This window comes from Rhinopithecus roxellana, chromosome 2 (assembly GCF_007565055.1).
Source record: "Rhinopithecus roxellana isolate Shanxi Qingling chromosome 2, ASM756505v1, whole genome shotgun sequence".
Taxonomy (NCBI): domain Eukaryota; kingdom Metazoa; phylum Chordata; class Mammalia; order Primates; family Cercopithecidae; genus Rhinopithecus; species Rhinopithecus roxellana.
This window is the reverse complement of record NC_044550.1, coordinates 48,257,724-48,278,522: the sequence shown is the minus strand read 5'-3', so window position 1 is coordinate 48,278,522 and position 20,799 is coordinate 48,257,724. Positions and strand designations below refer to the sequence as shown.

The 20,799-nt window shown below is 41.9% G+C and overlaps 1 protein-coding gene across 1 annotated transcript; it reads right to left on the bottom strand.

The window, feature by feature from the left end:
• Nucleotides 1-10,519: 10,519 nt before the first annotated feature.
• C2H4orf36 (chromosome 2 C4orf36 homolog) lies at nt 10,520-15,197 on the bottom strand. Its single transcript, XM_010383138.2, has 3 exons — nt 15,060-15,197; nt 11,343-11,497; nt 10,520-11,115 (listed from the first exon to the last, which is right to left on the bottom strand). The coding sequence occupies exons 1-3, from the start codon at nt 15,122-15,124 to the stop codon at nt 10,982-10,984; spliced, it is 354 nt and encodes a 117-aa protein (XP_010381440.1). The 5' UTR covers nt 15,125-15,197; the 3' UTR covers nt 10,520-10,981.
• Between the last annotated feature and the right edge of the window lie 5,602 nt (nt 15,198-20,799).

The window sequence follows — 20,799 nt, the reverse complement described above, 5'->3', positions numbered from 1 at the left end:
GGTTAACAAATAAATATTTCATGATAAATGCATGGAAAACTAAGCAATTACTAAATCTAATTACTAAATTTCTAAATCCTGCAAAAAGCAAGTAACAGGGAAGGAAAATTAATCATAGTTTACTACATAGATCAGTTCTGAAATGTTCATGTACTGCTGTGGTATGAATGTTTATGTCCCCCAAATATTGCATGTTGAAATCCTAATTGCCAGGGTAATTATATTAAGAGCTTTTCGGAAGGTGATTAGGTCACAAAGATGGAGCCCTCATGAATGGGACTAATGAATGCCCTTATAAAAGAAGCTCCTCGGAGCTAGCTGGTCGCTTCCACCATGTAAAGACACAGCTAGGGAATTGCGTACTCAAGAAACAGCTCCCGTCTTCACATACATTCCTATCCTCGTGGATAGGAACTATCTATGAGGAACAGGTCTTCTCCAGGCAGCTGCTGACTCCTTGATCTTGGACTTTCTAGTCTCCATAACTGCAAACAATAAATTTCTGTTGTGTATAAACTACCCAGTTTATGGTATTTTGTTTCATCAGCCCATATGGACTAAGACACATAGTCACAATAATGTTAACATTTAATACTGATCTAAGACAAATTATAATATAATCTAATGATACATTTAGAGGGAATAGAAAATGTTCTACATCTGTGGTAAGGTTAAGAAAAAAATAGGCCATGCGCGGTGGCTCACACCTGTAATCCCAGCATTTTGGGAGACTGAGGCGGATGAATGACTTGAGGTCAAGAATTTGAGACCAGCCTGGCCAACATGGTGAAACCCGATCTCTACCAAAACTACAAAAACTAGCCGGGCGTGGTGGCACGTGCCTGTAATCCCACCTACTAGGGAGGCTGAGGCAGGAGACTCACTTGAATTCGGGAGGCAGAGGTTGCAGTGAGCCAAGATTATGCCATTGCACTCCAGCCTGGGCAACAAAGTGAGACTCCATCTCAAGAAAAAAAAAAAGAAAAGAAAAGAAAACGTTATCATCTATATTGGGAAGTCAATAGATTGTGCCTAGAAAGAAAAAAAAAAGAAGTAGTAATACCAATGTGTTATTTCAAGTTTTCGAGTTATGGAGGTACATAACAAAATAGGTAAAAGAGGTGAAATTAGTTGACTCTGCAGTAGAAATGAGTGGTAGTGGCATAGAAAACTATTATTTTATTTATTTATTTTTTATTTGTTTTTTTCTTGAGACAGAGTCTCAGTGGCGCGGTCTCGGCTCACTGCAACCCCCACCTCCCTGGTTCAAGCAATTCCCCTGCTTCCACCTCCCGAGTAGTTGGGATTACAGATGCACGACACCATGCCTAGCTAATTTTTTTTTTTTTTTGCATTTTTAGTAGAGACAGGGTTTCACCATGTTGGCCGGACTGGTCTCGAACTCCTGACCTCAGGCGATCCACCCACCTCAGCCTCCCAAAGTGTTGGGATTACAGGCATGAGCCACCATGCCCGGCCTATTTTATTTTAAGACAGGGTCTTTCTCTATTGCCCAGGCTGGAGTACAGTGGTGCAATCATAGCTCACTGTAACCTCAAATTCCTGAGCACTCAAGGGATTTTCCCAAGTGGCTGGGACTACAGTCATGTGTCACCACATCTGGCTGATTTTTTCTTTTTTTTTTTTTTTGGCTTTTATAGAGATGGGGTTTCAGTCTTTTTTTCAGACTGGTCTTGAACTCTTGGCCTCAATAAATTCTCCCACCTCAGCCTCCAAAAGTGCTGGGATTACAGGCATAAGCCACCATGCCCAGCTTGGGAACTACTGTTTTAAAAAACAAATCTTTATTTAAAATACATTTATAGAAGCCGGGCAAAGTAGCTCACACATGTAATCCCAGCACTTTGGGAAGCCAAGGCGAGTGGATCACCTGAAGTCAGGAGTTCAAAACCAGACTGGCCAACATGGCAAAACCCTGTCTCTACTAAAAATACAAAAATTAGCCAGGCGTGGTGGCGTGCACCTGTAGTCCCAGCTACTTAGGAGGCTGAGGCATGAGAATCACTTGAACCCAAGAGGCGGAGGTTGCAGTGAGCTGACATTGCACCACTGCACTCCACCCTGGGCAACAGAGTGAGACTCAGTCTCAAAAAAATAAATAAATAAAAATAATATAAAATAAAATACATTTATAACTGGTAATGTTTAAAAAGAGAAACAAACTGAGTTCCACTGAAATTAAGAGATTTTCTCATGGATATACAACTAATTGGGGCAGGGAAGACTCTAGAACCCAGATCTACTAAAACCTAGAGTTTTCTCTATATTACTATCTTATCTAAATGTGATTTTTAAGAAATTAAAACTAACAGCAACAATGCCAGATATATTGTGCAGTAGATTTGTGGGCTTTAGATTTTAAAGTATTTACAGTTTTCAAATAAAGTATTGGAAGTATTATTCCTGGGACTAGATGGATTAGTGACAGTGACCTTAAAGGAAAGAGTACAGGCCACTCAGTGGGATGTGAACTACAAAAATAAACATACAGCATGAATCTTGTCACAGTCCAAAACATATATTGATACAGCTGCAGATAGCTAATTTTTTTAAAGAAAATTGAATTGGTTTTGATTTCCAAAGAAATGAAAACACACTAAATTTCTGCTAAAGGCTATCTTTGGTTGTGTAATCATAAAATGGTCTGTTTCCACATTTTAACTAGTTAACAATCCAGCTGTAATATTTATGATACTTGCTGAGATGGAGGAAAATCAGTCAAAATGTCAGAAAGAACAAATAGGAGAGGACAGGTGTGTAAAGGAAGTGGGAAGAAAGAGTAGAGTGGGTAATCTCGTGAAAGCTCCAACTCCCAGACTTTCAGCCAAGAAATTTTGGGAGTGTTTCTGGTTGGCAGATCAGAGTCTTACACAGAGCACATTGGAATTTTATGAGGCAAATTTGGACTAGGAATGTGGATGTTCCACCTTCTCAAGTCACGCAACCAAGGCTATATACAGAGCCTGGGTTCTCGACAATTTTTTCCAGGGCTGAGGATCACTAAATCAAGTGAGTCACTCACATCGAAACTCCTGAAACAAAATGCTCTTCATTTGTGCCATATGTCACAGATGGAAGAAAGTATCGGGATAATTCAGATAATGGCTTCTAAATATGTTTAAGCAGCAACCACCAAACACAACTCCCTAATCTGAGGTTAAACTATGGGCCTACATGGATTATAACCCCCAGGAATGTTTTGACTGGTCTGCACATTTATAACATCTGTATGTAGATATAAATCTACATTTATAAAATCTGTATTTCTATAATTACAGATGTACTGATATGTTATCTAGAATTTACTTCAAAATAACCCAATAGTGGGGACTGGGGTGTGGAAAGTGAGTGAGTATAAGTGAAATAAAATTGGCCGTGAGTTGATAAGTGCTGGAGCAAGGTGATAGAGATGTAGAGATTCATTTTCTTATTCTTACTACTCTTGCATGTTTGAAATTTTCCACAATAAGGAGTTGCTTGTGTTCTTTTTTTCATCTTTATTTTCAGATTATCTAAAAAAATTGGAAGATCTTCCCCTTGGGAAAATCAAACTGGAAGATTATCCCCTCGATGCCACTCTAGCATGACACTGACAGGCTGGAGCTGAGCAGCTGCTGCCCCTTTGGAGAAGGTGCATGCTCTCCCCTTCTCCAGTCTCTGCACTCCCTGTATGGCTTCACTGGACCATCTTGCTCATTTATGCTACCGACTTAATACTGGAATGAATAGGTTTGTAACCTCAAACTTATCCATAACCCCCAAATCCCAGAGTGATAGCAATGTATCAAAAATTGTATATTTGGCCGGGCGCGGTGGCTCAAGCCTGTAATCCCAGCACTTTGGGAGGCCGAGACGGGCGGATCACGAGGTCAGGAGATCAAGACCATCCTGGCTAACACGGTGAAACCCCCGTCTCTACTAAAAAATACAAAAAACTAGCCGGGCGAGGTGGCGGGCGCCTGTAGTCCCAGCTAATGTAGTCCCAGCTACTCGGGAGGCTGAGGCAGGGGAATGGCGTAAACCCGGGAGGTGGAGCTTGCAGTGAGCTGAGAACCGGCCACTGCACTCCAGCCTGGGCGACAGAGCCTGACTCCGTCTCACAAAAAAAAAAAAAAAAAAAAAATTGTATATTTGCAGAGTGATATCAGTATGGTGGCAGAATAGGAAGCCTCAGATCCTCATTCCCCAAGGAAGACAGTGACTTAACAATATACAAACCGAACTGCTTTTGTAAGAACTCCAGAAACAAGAGGTTGCAGCACCTCAGCAAGTGCATTGAAATGGGTAGGAAAATTCATGGCATTTGACCTGCCCTAGCCATTCCTTCTCCCATGCACAAGGTGGCACAATCAGGAGAAAAATTCTAACCCCACTTTTTCCTCAGGAGTGAAAGAGATGAATGCACTGTGTATCCAACATTCTGGTTTTTCAGTGATGCTGCTCAAGGACTTGGTTCTATCTTACCTGACTTGGAACAGTGACCAGAACAGCAGTGTGGATGCCAGGTTGGGGGTCCATTGAGAACAAAGGCAAGCTCCACAGTTTGTTACAACACTAGAGGGAGTGTAGTACCACAGACAGACACCAGGAAAAGCAAAAGATGATGAGCTCCAGTGAAGAAGCAAGCAAACCTTTTTTAACCGAGAAATTATACACACAAGCCCAGAGAAGATGCATTCCCAGAAAGGTCTGAGAGGTCCCCATACACTCTAGCCAGGCTGACTGGTGAAGACCCTCCCCTGCTTATTAAGCCAATGTTTAAAGAGTGGGAGAGGTAGCTGTTTTTTATTTGGCTTTGGGGGTTTTGGTTCTTTTGTTTTCTGTTTTTAGTTGTTTTTTTTGTTTTTTGAATGCCTGAATCTCAACAAAAGGTCACAAGGCCTACAAAGAAACAGGAAAACATGGCCCGATCAAAGTAACAAAATAAATTTCCAGAAACCAACCCCCAAAGAAACGCAGGCCTATGATTTACCTGACAAAGGATTCAAACTAAACATCTTAAAGATGCTAAGTGAGCTAATAGAGAAGATAAACAACTAAACAAAATCAGGAAAATGATACATGTACAAAATGAGAATATCAACAAAGTCACAGAAACCATTTTTCTAAATCTGGAGCAGAAGAATACAATAACTGAATTTTAAAATTCACTAGAGGAGTTCAATAGCACACTGAATCAAGCAGAAAAAAATAGAGTCAGTGAATTTGAAGTCAGATCACTTAAAATTATTGAGTCAGACAAGCAAAAAGAAAGAATGAAGAAGAGTGAAGAAAGCCAAAAATACTTCTAGAACACCATCAAACAGACCAATATACGCATGATGGGAGACCCAGAAGGAAAAGGGAGAAAGGAATAGCAAGCCTACTTGAAGAGATTAATGGCCAAATCTTCCCAAATTTGAGGAAGAAAATGAACATACAAATTCAAGCAGCTCAACAAATTCCAACTAGGATAAACCAAAGTGACCCAAACCAAAACACATTATCAAACTGTCAAATGTCAAAGACAAAGAGAGAATCTTGAAAGCAGCAAGAGAAAAGTGACTCATCTCATACTAGGGAGATCTTATTAAACTATAAGCAGTTTGTTTTGTTTCTTTTTTCTTTTTAATTTTGAGATAAGTTCTTGCTCTGTCACCCAAGCTGGAGTGCAATGGCATGATCATAGCTCACCGCAGCCTTGAACTCCTGGGCTCAAGCAATCCTCCTGCCTCAGCCTCTGGAGTAACTGTGACTACAGGCACATACTACCATGCCTGGATAATTTTCTTTTTATTTTTTGCAGAGACGAGGTCTCAGTATATTGCTCAAACTGTTCTAAACTCCTGGTCTCAAGTAATCCTCCCACCTTGGCCTCCCAAAGTTCTGGGATTACAGGCGTGAACCACCGAGCCCAGCCTACCAGCAGATTTTTGAGCAGAAGCCCTGCAGGTCAGGGCCAGGTGTGGTGGCTCACACCAATACTCCTAGCACCTTGGGAGGCCAAGGCGAGCGGATCACTTGAGGTCAGGAGTTTGAGACCAGCCTGGCCAACATGGTGAAACCCCGTCTCTACCAAAAATACAAAAATTAGCCAGTCATGGTGGTGCTACTCGGGAGCATGAGGCAGGAGAATTGCTTGAGCCCAGGAGGCAGAGGTTGCAATAAGCCAAGATTGCGCCACTGCACCCCAGCCTGGGTGATGAAGCGAGACTCCGTCTCAAGTAAAAGAAACCCTCCAGGCCAGAAGGGAGTGAAGTAATATATTCAAAGTGCTAAAATGGAAAAAGCTGCCAACCAACAACAGTATGTCTGGCAAAACTGTCCTTCAAAATTTTAAAAAAATTAAAACTTTCCCAGATAAACAAAAGCTGAGGAGGTTCATTACCACGAGGCCTTCCCCCTTCAAGAAATACTAAAGAGACTCCTTCAAGTTGAAACAAAAAGACACTAGACAGCAACACAAAACCATAGAAAAATATAAAACTCTCTGGTAAAGGTAAATATGTAGATAAAATATAGAATTAAGCCGAGTGCAGTGGCTCACACCTGTAGTCCTAGCACTTTGGGAGGCCAAGGCAGGCAGATCACCTGAGGTCAGGAGTTCAAGACAAGCCTGGTCAACATGGCAAAATCCTGTCTCTACTAAAATTAGCTGGGCATGGCGGCGCATGCCTATAATCCCAGCTACTCAGGAAGCTGAGGCAGGAAAATTGCATGAACCCAAGAGGTGGAGGCTGCAGTGAGCCGAGATCACACCACTTGACTCCAGCCTGGGCAACAGAGTGAGATTCTGTCTCAAAAAAATAAAAATAATTGTATCTACATATATATATATATATATATATATATATATATATATATATATAATTCTATAGTATTGTAAGTAGTGTAATGCTGTTGTGTAGATCACTTTTAAGTTTGGCATAGAATCTAAAAAACAAAAGCATAAAAAATAACTATAAATTATGTTAATGAATACACAATATAGAAAGATGTAATTTCTAACATCAATACCAAAGTGGGGAAAAGTGGAGAGGTAAAGAACTAGAATTTTTGTATGCCACTGAAGTTGAATTGTTACCAGTTTTAATTAAATTGTTATAACTTTAAAATGTTTTATGTAAAAATGGTATATTTGTTCATTCTGACCTTTGTATTGAACTGTTTTAGTCCCATATTCAGTCATATCATGGCTATCTCCTGATTTTAAAAAAGTATCCTATCATACAAAGAATACCAAAAAGAATTAGCCATGCACAGTGGGACCATAAGCAGCTATAGTCCCAAGTAGCTGGGATTGCTTGAGTTTAGGAGTTCAAAGTTGAAGTGAGCAATGATCATACTACTGCACCCCAGCCTGGGCAACAGAGCCAGACCCTGTCTCTAAAAAATATTTTTAATTAAAAAAATAAAAAAAAGATCACTCTTCCTAAAAAAATAAAAATAAAAAATAAAAAATAAGAAAGCAACTATCAACTGCATTCTATTATGGATCTTTCACCATCTGATTTTTTTTTTTTTTTTTTTTCTGAGAAGGAGTTTCACTCTTGTTTCCCAGGCTGGAGTACAATGGTGTGATCTCAGCTCACTGCAACCTCCACCTCCTGGGTTCAAGCGATTCTCCTCCTACCTCAGCCTCCTAACTAGCTGGGATTACAGGTGCATGCCACCATGCCTGGCTAATTTTTTTTAGTAGAGATGGGGTTTCACTATGTTGGCCAGGTTGGTCTTGAACTCCTGACCTCAGGTGATCCACCCGTCTCAGCCTCCCAAAGTACTGGGATTATAGGCGTGAACCACCATGCCCAGCCCTGAAAATTTTCCATCAATGAATGTCTATTGAGTAACTATATAAGTTAGGCATTGGAACACTAACATAAGAAAGCATTCCTTTCCTGCTGTTAGGGCATTTCAAGAGAGAGAGACATATACACATATTACTCAATTTTGCAATGTAATTTTACTTCAATATGTGCAGTTTTCAGAGGTTCAGAAACATCTGCCTAAAATCATCATTAACAGAATCTTAAAGCTAGAAGCAGGACTCTTCTCTCCAGAAAATCATGAAGAACTAAAGCTTTCTCAAATTCCATCTTTTCTCAAGGAACATTAAAATATTTTGTTCTGGCAAACTTTTTACAAACAGATACATGTTTCATTCATTTTCAACGTTATGAAAAAGAATATGTGATCTGAGAGATCAAAACAGATGCCTCTTTATCAACTAAGATGGTCCATAAGGTTAAGGAAATAAAACTTACTATAGCGTCAAGGGCTCAGGGCTCAGTTGGCATGACAACTTTCTAAATTCTTACCCCTGGAAGAAAAACCACACTCTTGCTAAACTCCATACCAACAGGAGCTATCATAGCCCTCCTGACCCTGATTTACATCCCAGACCACTGTAACTCTGATTCAACAGAGGACCAGCCTTACACACCTTCTTTTATGAAGAGCAACTGCAGACCTTAAGCCAGTTTCTGCCAGCTTATAGAGGCTGCTCATGAACTGTCTTTGTGCCCTGTAGTTCACTTTTGACGTAGAGCCAAACTCCACCTTATTTTAATGCTAAAACCCCATCCCAAAGTGAACATGGGAAGTACATTACATATATGTTTGCCCATTGCACATGTGCTTGACTACCTTCATACATATGTATAGCTTTTCCCCCAAAACCTGCTGAATATGTATTACTTTATTGCGTCATACAGGCCCTGGGAGGCCTAAAACCCAGCCTGCGCTTTCCCTCTTTGAAGAAAGAGCACCTTCAGTCCACTCCAGAGACTCTCTTCCCAGTTCGCTAACTGACATCACCAGTAAAACTCTCCTTTCTACTATTTAGACATCTTGAAGGTCTTTTGGACAACAGATGGAAGCATATTACTTATACCCCCAATTAATGCCACTAACTGAAAGTGCCAGGTTGTAAAGTGAGGTATGACATGCTTAGGGCTCCATGGTGGCTCCAGAGGGCAGACCACAAAATGGTATCTATGCTCCTGGGTTACACAGTGGGGACATCAGGATGTGACATTTTTGCACACAAATTCTCCATGCTACTTTTAAGAGAAAGACATAAATGACAAGTTGATTATCAGGGATTATGACTTTTAAAGAGAAATGATCAGGATTTGTCATAGGTACAGCAGCTTTATTTTGAACTAAAAATTCAGGTCAGATGGTCTGGCAAGTAGTACATATATATTGTAAGAATAAAACCAAATTTTTTTAATTTCAAGACTTCTGGTCTGCACAAAGGTCAAGAGAGTCAGCCCAATATGATGTATCTTCTATACCTAGATTATAATGATAGTGATACTCACAGTAATGGCTAACACCAGAGTAATTCTCATTGTGTGCCTGGCAGTTTTCATTTAATCCTATGAAGTTGGTATACCTGTATTACCCCCATTTTACAAATGAGAAAACAAACAGAAACAAGGTAACTTATCCCAGCTCACATAGCAATAAGCAGCTGAGCTAGGATTTGAAGAAAGGCACCCAGGTCTAAAGTCTATACTCTTACACAGTATGCCACAGTGCCTTTCATAATGAAATGAAGCTAAGATACTAGAAGATCAGCCAGGCGCAGGTGGCTCACACCTGTAATCCCAGCACTTTGGGAGGCCAAGGTGGGCAGATCACTTGAGGTCAGAAGTTCAAGACCACCTTGGCCAACATGGTGAAATCCTGTCTCTACTAAAAAATACAAAAATTAGCTAGGTGTGGTGGTGCACGCCTATAGTCCCAGCCACTCGGGATACTGAGGCACGAGAATTGCTTGAACCCGGGAAGCAGAAGTTATAGTGAAACTTCCACTCCAGCCTGGGTGGGAAAAAAAAAATACCAGAAGATCCTAAAATGCCTACTGAATCATCTAAAAAACACTAAACTGTGCTCAAAAGTAACATTACTATCCAAGTATGCTTTATTAGTTCAAATGCTAGAAGAATTGGTTCATCCAAATCCAATACTTTCCAGTTAATCAATTCCCGATCCCCTAGTCACTCTGTGTTTTTCTCATAAGACCTTCTGTGTATTTTCATTTCACTTTCATTTTCACAACTATGTGTGTTCCATATGCTTCAGGGTCATTCCAGATAGAAAATAAGAAATTAGGCAGAAGGAAAAAGATTGACTTTTTTTGTTTTTGTTTTTTGAGACACGTTCTCACTCTGCCGCCCAAGTGGAGTGCAGTGGTATGATCACAGCTCAATGCAGCCTCAAACTCCTGGGCTCAAGGGATCCTCCCATCTCAGCCTCCCAAGTAGCTGGGACTACAGGCACAGCATCACGCTCAGCTAATTTTTTAATTTTTTGTAGAGACCAGGCTGGTCCCAAACTCCTGGACCCAAGCAAGTCTCCCACCTCAGCCTCCCAAAGTACTGAGATTATAGGCATGAGACATCACCTCCAGCCTGACAATTTTTCTAGGAGAACAAAAACAAAGTAAGTTCTACTTGCTACTTCAAAATACCACATGTGAATATTCAATGATGTTTCATTGAAACTGGAAACTAGAGAAGTACTAAAAATGAAGTCTATTATTTTTCTTAACCAAATGAAATGTTTCAGTTTATCATTTTTAAGAGAATTTCTCTCTTGCCTTCTTTTTGGTCCCTCCTTGGGATCTCAAAGATGCATATTCGAAATGTCTTTTGAAAACAATGCAGCTGAAGAAATTTCCTCTTCTTTTAGTGCAATTTTACAAAAATTAAAATGAATAGCACAAACGACTCAACTCCAAATGCATTTTCATCTACTTACAGTGCTGTAGCTTGTGATACAAGGAACAAGAGTATGTCAGGGACTCAGAAGATCTGTCAGAGCTGGCCACTAACCCGTAGCTGTGGGCAGTGGCCCATCCATCAGTGGGCATTCAAATATCTGCCCCGAACTTTACACAGTGAAACGTCCAGAGACCTTCATCCCCTTTGGATGCAAGAGACAGAGTACAGAGTCAGTCATGAGTTGACTGTCATTTAGATGGAAGAGGTCTTCTTAAACCGGCTGGCCTTTCCCTCAGGAGAAGCTTAATTTCCTCAGATGTATTTTCTTGACATTTCAGTTTACAAAGACGCTTCACTTCATACTCCCTTTCGAGTTTGATGGCTGAAAAAGAAAATACACAAAACAATCTGACATACATTTTTCATCAGGCATAACTAAGTCAAAACTGAATATCATACAGCAAAATCCATATGCTTGAATAATAAACAAGATGACAGAGCTACAAAGATAGGAGGTATGGGTGTAAATAAACAGATTTAAACATTTCTCTGATAAGTAAATGACACGCACAATTTATAACTTATTAAAGCAGAACTTAAGGAACTTACATTCTGCAGAAGGGAGCAGTCCATCTTTAACGGTGTTACATTTTGTGAGCTGCACAGAACCACCAAATGAAATTTCTTCCAAGAAAGGCAACTTGATATTGGCTAGGTTCGTGTACCAGGTCTTTGCAAGCAGTGCAAGATCCCAAGGTTCCTGTCTGGGGCAAAAATTCATTAATGCATTCAATAAATATTGATTAAGCACCTACTATGTGAGATGTAGAAGACGTTAATTCTCGGTTCCATTTGCCACTAGACATTTTGGTTTATGGGGTGGGGGGCTGTTCAGAATTTTCCAGAGTTGTAATTCCAGACAGGAGAGGGAGATTTATATTAACTAATATAGAGATAATCCTGAACAATGACCACAAATTACACCAGGAACTTTGATTCAGCCTCCATGAAGTCAATCCAATCTTTCCATGTAAGAGGATGTAGATAAGAACTGTAAGCTCCAGAGTCTTTTATAGCTCATAAAAATGTGGTCATATTAAAGAAGGAAAGAAGGGCATAAGCATACATGGAGCAGGGTGCTTGGCACAGACTAAGGTTTTGAGTGTGCGATCTGGGAATGGGGATGAAATTCCAAACTACAAAGTCAAAATAACCACTATGAACCCTTAAAAATTGTTCTCTTTCACCTAATTCTGAAATTTAAAAATATCAGCTACATGTTTCTCATCTGCAGTCAATATGAGTTCAGCCTCATATGCATGAAGAAAGTGAAAGATCTGCTTTGGTCCAAGCAGGGGAAGTGACCATATTACACCAGCCACCCCTTTATTTGCCTGTTCCACCTTCCCGATCCTTTATCATCTAACTTTCAGGAGTGACTTAGAGTCTACAACTATTATAGATGTACTTGAGCAAGTCACAAAATGTATAAGAATGTTCATTGAAATGTTGAAGTGTCATTTGTTTAAAAAAAACATGGAGGCCAGGCACGGTGGCTCACATCTGTAATCCCAGCACTTTGGGAGGCTGAGGCGGGTGGATCATCTGAGGTCAGGAGTTCAAGACCAGCCTGGCCAACATGGTGAAACCCTGTCACTACTAAAAATACAAAACTTAGCTGGGTGTGGTGGCAGGTGCTTGTAATCCCAGCTACTCAAGAGGCTGAGGCAGAAGAATCGCTTGAACCCAGGAGGCAGAGGTTGCAGTGAGCTGAGATCATGCCACTGCACTTCAGCCTGGGTGACAAGAGCAAAACTCCGTCTCAAAAAAAAAAAAAAAAACATGGAAATCACCTTAATATCTATCAAGAAGAGCCCGATTAAACAAACTGTGGTACAAACATGTAATGAAAGAATAAGGATTATATTGACCTGGAAATATAAGCAATAAAATTTTAATGTTTATATAGCACTTATTATTAGGCACTGTTTTAATCTATTTACACACATGAACTCATGTAATTACTACAACAACCATATGAAAGAGGCAGGTGCTACTACTATCCTCAGTTTACAGATTAGAAAACTGAGGAGTAGGCTGGGCATGCTGGCTCATGCCTATAATCCCAGCACTGTGGGAGGCAGAGACAGGAGGATCGCTGGGGGCCAGAAGGCCAAGACCAGCCTAGGCAATGTAATGAGATCTCATCTCTACAAAAATCAAAAAATTAGCCGAATGTGGTGGCACAGGCCTGTGGTTCCAGCTACAAAACAGGCTGCAGCAGGAGGATCACTTGAGCCCAGGAGGCTAAGGCTGAGACTGCACTGAGGTGACAGAGTGATAACCTGTCTTGATAAAAAAATAAAGATCTCTAGCTGGGCATGGTGGCTCATGCCTGTAATTCCAGCACTTTAGGAGACCAAGGTGGATTGCTTGAGGACAGGAGTTTGAGACTAGCCTGGGCAACAAAGTGAGACCCCATCTCTACCAAAAATAAAACAAATTCACCGGGCACTGTGGTGCGTGCCTGTCATCCCAGCTACTCAGGAGCCTGAGGTGGGAGGATCACTCAAGCCCAGGAGGTACACAACATTCCAGCCTGCACTTCAGAGTGAGACCCTGTCTAGAAAGAAGGAAGGAAGGAAGGAAGGAAGGAAGGAAGGAAGGAAGGAAGGAAGGAAGGAAGGAAGGAAGGAAGGGAGGGAGGGAGGGAGGGAGGGAGGGAGGGAGGGAGGGAGGGAGGGAGGGGGGAGGGAGGGAGGGAGGGAGGGAATTGAGGTGCAGAGAACAATTTGCCCAAGGTCACAAAGCCATTGGTTGTGAAGTTGGGATCTGAACCCAGTAAGTCAGACTCCAGAATCAGTGCTCTTGCCTATTAGGCTATACAAGATGTATTGGAAGGGGGTGGGCAGAGCAAAGTTCAATATGATTCCATGTGTTAAAAAGACATATGTGTGTGTGTATACATGTGTGTATGTGTCTTGTGTAGCCACAGAAATTCTAGAAAACATATAAGACATTGGACCTCTGAGTGGGAATCAGGAATGGGAATAGGGAGAGAGAGCATTTTTATCTACCTTTCATACGCTAGATGTTTTTAGTGTATTGTTTTTACAATCCTTTAAAAACACTGAATCAAAAAAAAAGCCCTGGGTAAGGAGTTACCTTGGCAAATGAACTCTAAAGAGCGCTACTACCATTCTGTTCCCCTTGACTTGGCTATTCTTATAAATAGTATGATATCAAATACTATCTCGAGAGAATGAAAGAGAAAGCCCTGGTGTTACAGAGATTGTTCATGATATAAAATTCTGCATAACTGAAACCATGGAATCAGTGTTTTAAGTCATTCTCAGAAATAGGAGTATCTTCACATAAAAATTATGTTTATAATGATACTTAGCATAATGGTACTTGTCCATAGTTCAAGGTCTAAACACATACTAAACTGACAAAACTAAACAAAATGCAACAGTGAGTTTTCTCTGAATTTCCTATAGCTCTGGTTTTATAATCCCATAGGGAATCTTCATTTACTTCATAGAATATTGTTTAAAAGACAAATTCAGTTGACACCTATTCAAACGTTTAAGAAAGGAAAAGACTGCACTACAATACCACAGAGTGAAACTACTGCGTGGTTGCAACACGTGTTCACGATGCGTTCACTGGATGACAGGCAATGTGCAAGTACTTTACATACATGACTTCATTTATAATCCACACCGCATAGCCAATTGTTATATGCAGCTTGCAAATGCAGAGATCAAGGAGGAAGAAGGTGGCCTTAGGGAGCTGGGGGCAGGGCCAGGCTTAGAGTCCACGTCTTCTTGATTGGAAACCATCCACTGCCTGCCAAAGTATACAGGATACAAAACTGACCCTTTCTACCAGCTACTTAGGTGCTCTGTTAAATACATCTGACACCTGGGCATTTTTTTGGTAGACGTGAAGGATCTAAACAAAGTTTTTTAAAAGATGTGGGTGGAAGCAGAAAATGCTGTCTTGGAACAAGAAGACCCCGAGTCTAGCCCTGACATTTCCTTACTACAGGACTGACTTTGATCAAACTTCTCTGAACCTCAGTTTTCTCACTTTAAAGTGTTGTTGTGTTGTAAAGACCAAGTAAGATAATGAGGAATGGGATTAACTTATAAAAGCAGTTACCTTAAAAAAAAAAAATTCAAAACCCAGACACCTGAAAATACTTAATATAGCCCAGTATCTCATGAGGAGCATAGAGTGTCCAGTCATTTTACTTAACAAAGACACTCCCCACCCCAGTCAATGCTTACCCTGATTTAAAATATATATATATATACTTACACATTATAACAACTGCCCCGCAAAATGGTTTTCACTGTGTTCTTTCTTGGCAATCCATACGCCATGGCGAGTTATTACAGTACGACTTCCTTACATAGGTGTCTGATGGAATGTCACAGATAACCCTGTTCACTTTACCTGAAATGATTGCAACGCACCTAATTAATGCCTCTCAAGTGAATATTTTGTAGCCAAATAATAGAAAAAACTGTTTCTGAATGTCAGAAAGTCCTTAATAAGTGTTCATTGAACTTGAACCCCAAATGTAAAACCGTATTCTCTTTCATTTTTCCATGAACTCATTTTTCCATTTCTTGCCACCGAATAAGGAGAAAATGCCAGGTAAGTTTCATCATCCTGAGACAAAGTTTCGGTGTCGCGCTCTCTGCCCTTGCCTGAGCCTGCCAAACCAGCTGCAACACCGCTCGCCAAAATGTGTCTGACCGTGGCAGTGCTGAGCGACCAACGGCTCTGCCTGCACAGGAACTACCCGCCCCAGCCCGGGCACTTTGAGCAGAACAATCCTTCCCAGGTTTTCCCTCATTCAAAACTCTCAGCACCACTCCCGCGTCCCCGCCCTTGCACGCCGATTCGGGGCGAGTTTCCTTCCCTTCCCCGGACGTGCAGGGCCCGGGAGGAACCGGTTCCGGGACGGGTGGGGGCCTCGGCCGCCTACAGAGCCCGCGGCTAAGGGACCGGTCTCAGCCTCGGCTCCTTCCCACGCCGGAGCCCCACCCTGCCTCCGACTCCCCAGGAACGCGCTGCGGGCGCGGGGCTTCCAGGGTGGCGGGTCCAAGCGAGCCGGCGCTGGCGGCCTGGTTACCCGGACTCGAGGGGCTCAGAGGGTCGCGGCCGGGGAAAGGAGGACACAGCGCGCAGCGCTAACCGCACATGGCCGCGCACACGCCTCGGGGCCGCGCCGCGGGCACACGCCTCCTTCCCGCTCGCGGCGGGCGCCGAGTGTGGGGCTCCCCGCGTCACGCCGGAGCTTCAATAAAGGGCTTTGTGGGGCCCGCCCCACCCGTCAGGGAGGGGACGCCGGGCCCGGGAGACGCGCCCCCGCGGGGTCAGCTCTCTGGCTACAGGGCCGAGGCAGGCAGCGCTCTCGGAACCCAGCCAACCAGCCAAAGAGAGGCCTGTAAGCCAGACCTTTCCTGGGAAGGAGGCTTTCCAACAATGTAGGGGGCTGCATCCAAGCGATCTGGACTTTGTTTGGGGGCGCCATTTCAAGAAATGTACCCAGTCCTGGCTGCTGACATCTGGGGAACCGAAGCCCTGTTGCCAGCGTTCTCACGCTGCAGTGGGCGATGGCAGTGAGCTCAAAGCCCACGTGTGATATTTTAGGTGTTCGTGTTCACAGCAAGACAGCATCCGTTTCTAAAGTCGTTATTACACTGTGGTGACTCCGTATTTCTTCGTTTGAATACATCAGATGGCCACCCTTTATGGTCAAATGAAACGAGCTTACATTTCCATTTTGGATGAAGGTTTTGAGGTCAGAACAGGTTTGAAATTCTAGCTCTACCACTTAAGATTTAACTTTAAGATTTCACATATGTCACTGCTCTAAGCATCAATTTCTTCATCTATAAAACAAGGATAATGCTCTATATCTTAGAGGGTTGTTGTGAGGATGAAATATCCTGTCCTGAGACTCTTCACCACGTGATAAGTGCCTAATTGACTGTGAGCCTAATAACAACTTTATGAAATAGGCAAGAGGGATACTACTCATTATTCCAATTGTGGAGCCGACGAATGAGTGACAGTTAAAGGACTTCCCAGAGTCACATGGCAAGTTCCAAAGCCAACTTTTAAAGATAAACACAGATGGGCCGGACACGGTGGATGGGCTGGGCGCGTGGCTCATGCCGGTAATCCCAGCACGTTTGGAGGCCGCGAGGGGCGGATCACGAGGTCAAAGAGTTCGAGACCAGCCCTGCCAACATGGTGAAACCCTATCTCTACTGAAAATATAAAAATTAGCCAGGTGTGGTGGCACGCGCCTGTAGTCCCAGTTATTCAGGAGGCTCAGACAGGAGAATCGCTTGAACCTGGGAGGCAGAGGTTGCAGTGAGCCATGATCCCACCATTGGCACCACTGCACTCCAGCCTGGGCAACAGAGTGAGACTCTGTCTCAAAAAATAAAAAAATAAAAATAAACACAGTAACCTTTGCACCTGACAAGCAACTTCTGATCCTTCTAATTAGAGTAGGCTTGCGGGGCTGACCCACCTTTCAAAGGTGCTTTTGTGCCTCCCAGAAACTGGAAGGTGAGGACTCCCTCACTCCCTCTTCAGCATTTCTGCTCTACCACCAATGAAAAGTGAGTACCGAGGAGTGAGGGTGGATGTTTTCTTTCCACAAAGAATGTTGAAACCTTCGATGGACTGTGAGACCAGTGTACTACAGATTTTGGCCTGAATTTTTATTTTTTTATTATTTTTTTGAGACGGAGTCTCGCTCTGTCGCCCAGGCTGGAGTGCAGTGGCACGATCTCGGCTCACTGCAAGCTCCCTCTCCTGGGTTCACATCATTCTCCTGCCTCAGCCTCCCAAGCAGTTGGGACTACAGGCGTCCGCCACCAAGCCCAGCTAATTTTTGTATTTTTAGTAGAGATGGGGTTTCACCATGTTAGTCAGGATAGTCTCGATCTCCTGACCTTGTGATCCACCCGCCTCAAGTCTCCCAAAGTGCTGGGATTACAGCTGTGAGCCACCGCGCCCAGCCTTTGGCCTGAATTTTTACAAATGAATTAGCATAGAATGGCGAATAAAATTAGAGTATATCACACAAATAAGTGTAAGAAAGTATTGTTTTGTGGCACTTTCATTTCTGTTATATATATATATATGTAAAAAACACGCATACGTGTGTGTGTTCAGGCTCAATGTACAGTCCTTACAATGGGTCTAAAAAATTTGAAAGGCAATTTCTTAGGTGATTTTATTTTAGAGATGAAAAAACAGAGACAGAGAAGTTATTTGAGGTTATATCAAGATAGGGAACAGGCCACCTTAGAATTGAAGTTCCTCGTGGTTCCATGGCATGATCTCTTTTTATAGATGTAGAAATAGGTCCAGAGCCACACTGGAAGAGGTCATGCCTGTGATTTATTTATACAGGAACTCCATTTCCAGCATATGTATAAAATTCCTGACAATTGTATTTAGTTATTTCCTGTGTGACTCGCTGTGAACAAATATGGTGGACATTACAGTGTATGACTTCTGAGATAAGGTCACAAAAGGTATTGTAGCTTCCTTCTTGCAGTCTCTCCTGGGTCACTCACCCTAGGAGAGACTGGCTGCCATTTGAAAGGACACTCAAGCTGCCTTGTGGAGAAATTCATATGGAATTGTAGCTTTTGCCACCAACCATGTGACTGAACCAACTTGGAAGCAGATTCTTCAAGGCCCAGTCAAGCCTTCAGATAACTTTAGCCCAACTGAGGTCTTGACTGAAACTTCATGAGATGCTGAGCCAGAACCACCCAGCTAAGTCACCCCAGCATTCCTGGCTTTCAGAAAATATAGGATAATAAAGGTTCATCATAGTTGGGCACAGTGGCTCATGCCTGTAATCTCAACACTATGGGAGGCTGAGACAGCAGGATCACTTGAGCCTAGGAGTTCAAGACCAGCCTGGGCACCATAGTGAGACCCCATCTTTACAAAAAGTAGAAAAAAACTTAGCTGGATGTGGTAGCACACACCTGTAGCCCCAACTACTCCAGAGGCTGAGGCAGGAGGATGCCTTGAGCCCACGAGGTCGAGGCTGCAGTGAGCCATGATCACCACTGCACTCCAGCCTGAGTGGCAGAATAAGACCCTGTCTCAATTTAAAAAAAAAAAAAACCATGATTATTTCCTAATTTTAAGCTACCAACTTTTGAGATAATGGTTACACAACAATAGATAGCATTAGATAGCAATAGATACCACTAAATATCTTATTGTAGAAGGAATGTTTTATATAGAGGAAAATGGTCATACTTTTATAATTAAGATTAATGCTCAAATTAAAATGAACAGTAAAACACTTTACACTTTACAGACATTTGCCATCCGTGACCACTTAAGATCCTTAATATTGTCAACACAAAAAAATACATGGTATCTGCCACTTCCCCTTGTGTATTTTAAAATAATGTAATTTTCTAGAAGATGCATATCCAAAAGAGATCTGGTTTCCTCACAATGACTATTTCGGTATATCCTTTTGAAATATCAAATTCTTTCTACAATTTCTTCCTCTCTCTCTCCCTCTTTCCCTCTATTTCTATCTCTGTCTCTGTTGATGTCTCTATAGGTATCTCTATTGCTATCTCTATTCATCTTTTCCCCCTGCTTTGCTGGTGTCCTACACACATCTTCCTATTAGGTAAGCCTTCACCCGTCTCTTCTACACCAGAAAATTAGCAAGTATCGTTTTAATTGGTTAAGAGAGCATTGCTGCCACCTAGTGTTAAAACTAAAGCACAAGAAGGAATGCAAAAGACAACACCTAACACAGAAACAATAATAGTGTTGTAACATTTACTATGTTTTGAGTACTGTTCAATGTACTTCATATACATTGTCTCACTTAATTATCACACAATAAATGCTACTATTAATTTAGTAGTGGGATTTTAGGGATACTAGAGAAGAAAAAATGGAGGCACCTCAATCACGAATAACTTTTCTGAGGTCACAGGATTTGAACCCAAGACTGCCTTATTCAGTCTTTTTTGTGTGCTGTCCTCATCACACTGCACTACATATTCTCCCAGGACTATAATTAGGGCAAGGTTTTAGATTATACATTTGAAAACATTTTTGCAACTACCCTTTTCAAATATTATGATAATTTCTCATGGCATACATGTATATATGTGTGTGTATCGTCATTCTAGTTTCTAAAAGTGACATTTTATTTCTTTTAACTTAACGTGTAAATCACAAATGCAGCTTACAGTTTTCTAATGGCTATTATAAAACCTCTCTAGCAATGACACCAATTCTAGGATAACGACAAAACAACACATCTTCCAAAACTTTAAAATCACCCAATAACAGTCCTAAATATTCTCTGCCCTTCTGTACTAGTTTCTATTTGTCTCACCTGTCTGTCCACTCCTGTGCTTATTTCTCTCATTATTCTCTCCCTTAAATGTATTTCTGCCCATAGTCCATTTGTTCTGCCTCAGTACTCTCAGCGGCTCTGCTCTCACTAATGTAACTATCATTTCTCGTTGGATGGGTCCCAGATCTGATTCTCTGCTTCTCTTCTAGATGCATATCAGTTTGTGGCAACCTCCTACTGGACTATCTTGTTCAGACGAAAATTTCAACATAACCAAAATGTAATTCACCTCCTACTCGTTAACCATCTCCTCTATCTTTTCTATTTCTGGGAATGGCCCATGAGTCTCCTATGAGCCAGGCATAGAGGACTGGAGTCATTTTTAAAGTATATTGCTGGCCACCTACTCCGTGCTAGCCATCATTCTTCACCACTTTACACTGCATCTGATCCTCACAGATTAAGGGGGAAGAAACTAATACTTTCCCTAGTACAGTTAAGGGGGAAAAAAGGTTTAAAGGGCTATAAAATGGCCAGGCACAGCAGTTCATTCCTGTAATCCCAGCACTTTGGGGGGCCGAGGTGGGTGGATCACTTGAGTTCAAGAGTTCAAGACCAGCCTGAGCAGCATGGCGAAACCCTGTCTGTACAAAATACACAAAAATTAGCTGG

Bases quoted from the DNA above. Each gene is read 5' to 3' on its own strand.
- C2H4orf36 (XM_010383138.2), bottom strand. From the start codon at position 15,124: ATGGCGTATGGATTGCCAAGAAAGAACACAGTGAAAACCATTTTGCGG. The intron at 11,498-15,059 runs GTAAGTATATAT...TTTTTGCCCCAG, and splicing joins CGGGGCAGTTGTTATAATGT to ACAGGAACCTTGGGATCTTG. The intron at 11,116-11,342 runs GTAAGTTCCTTA...TTTCTTTTTCAG, and splicing joins ACTGCTCCCTTCTGCAGAAT to CCATCAAACTCGAAAGGGAG.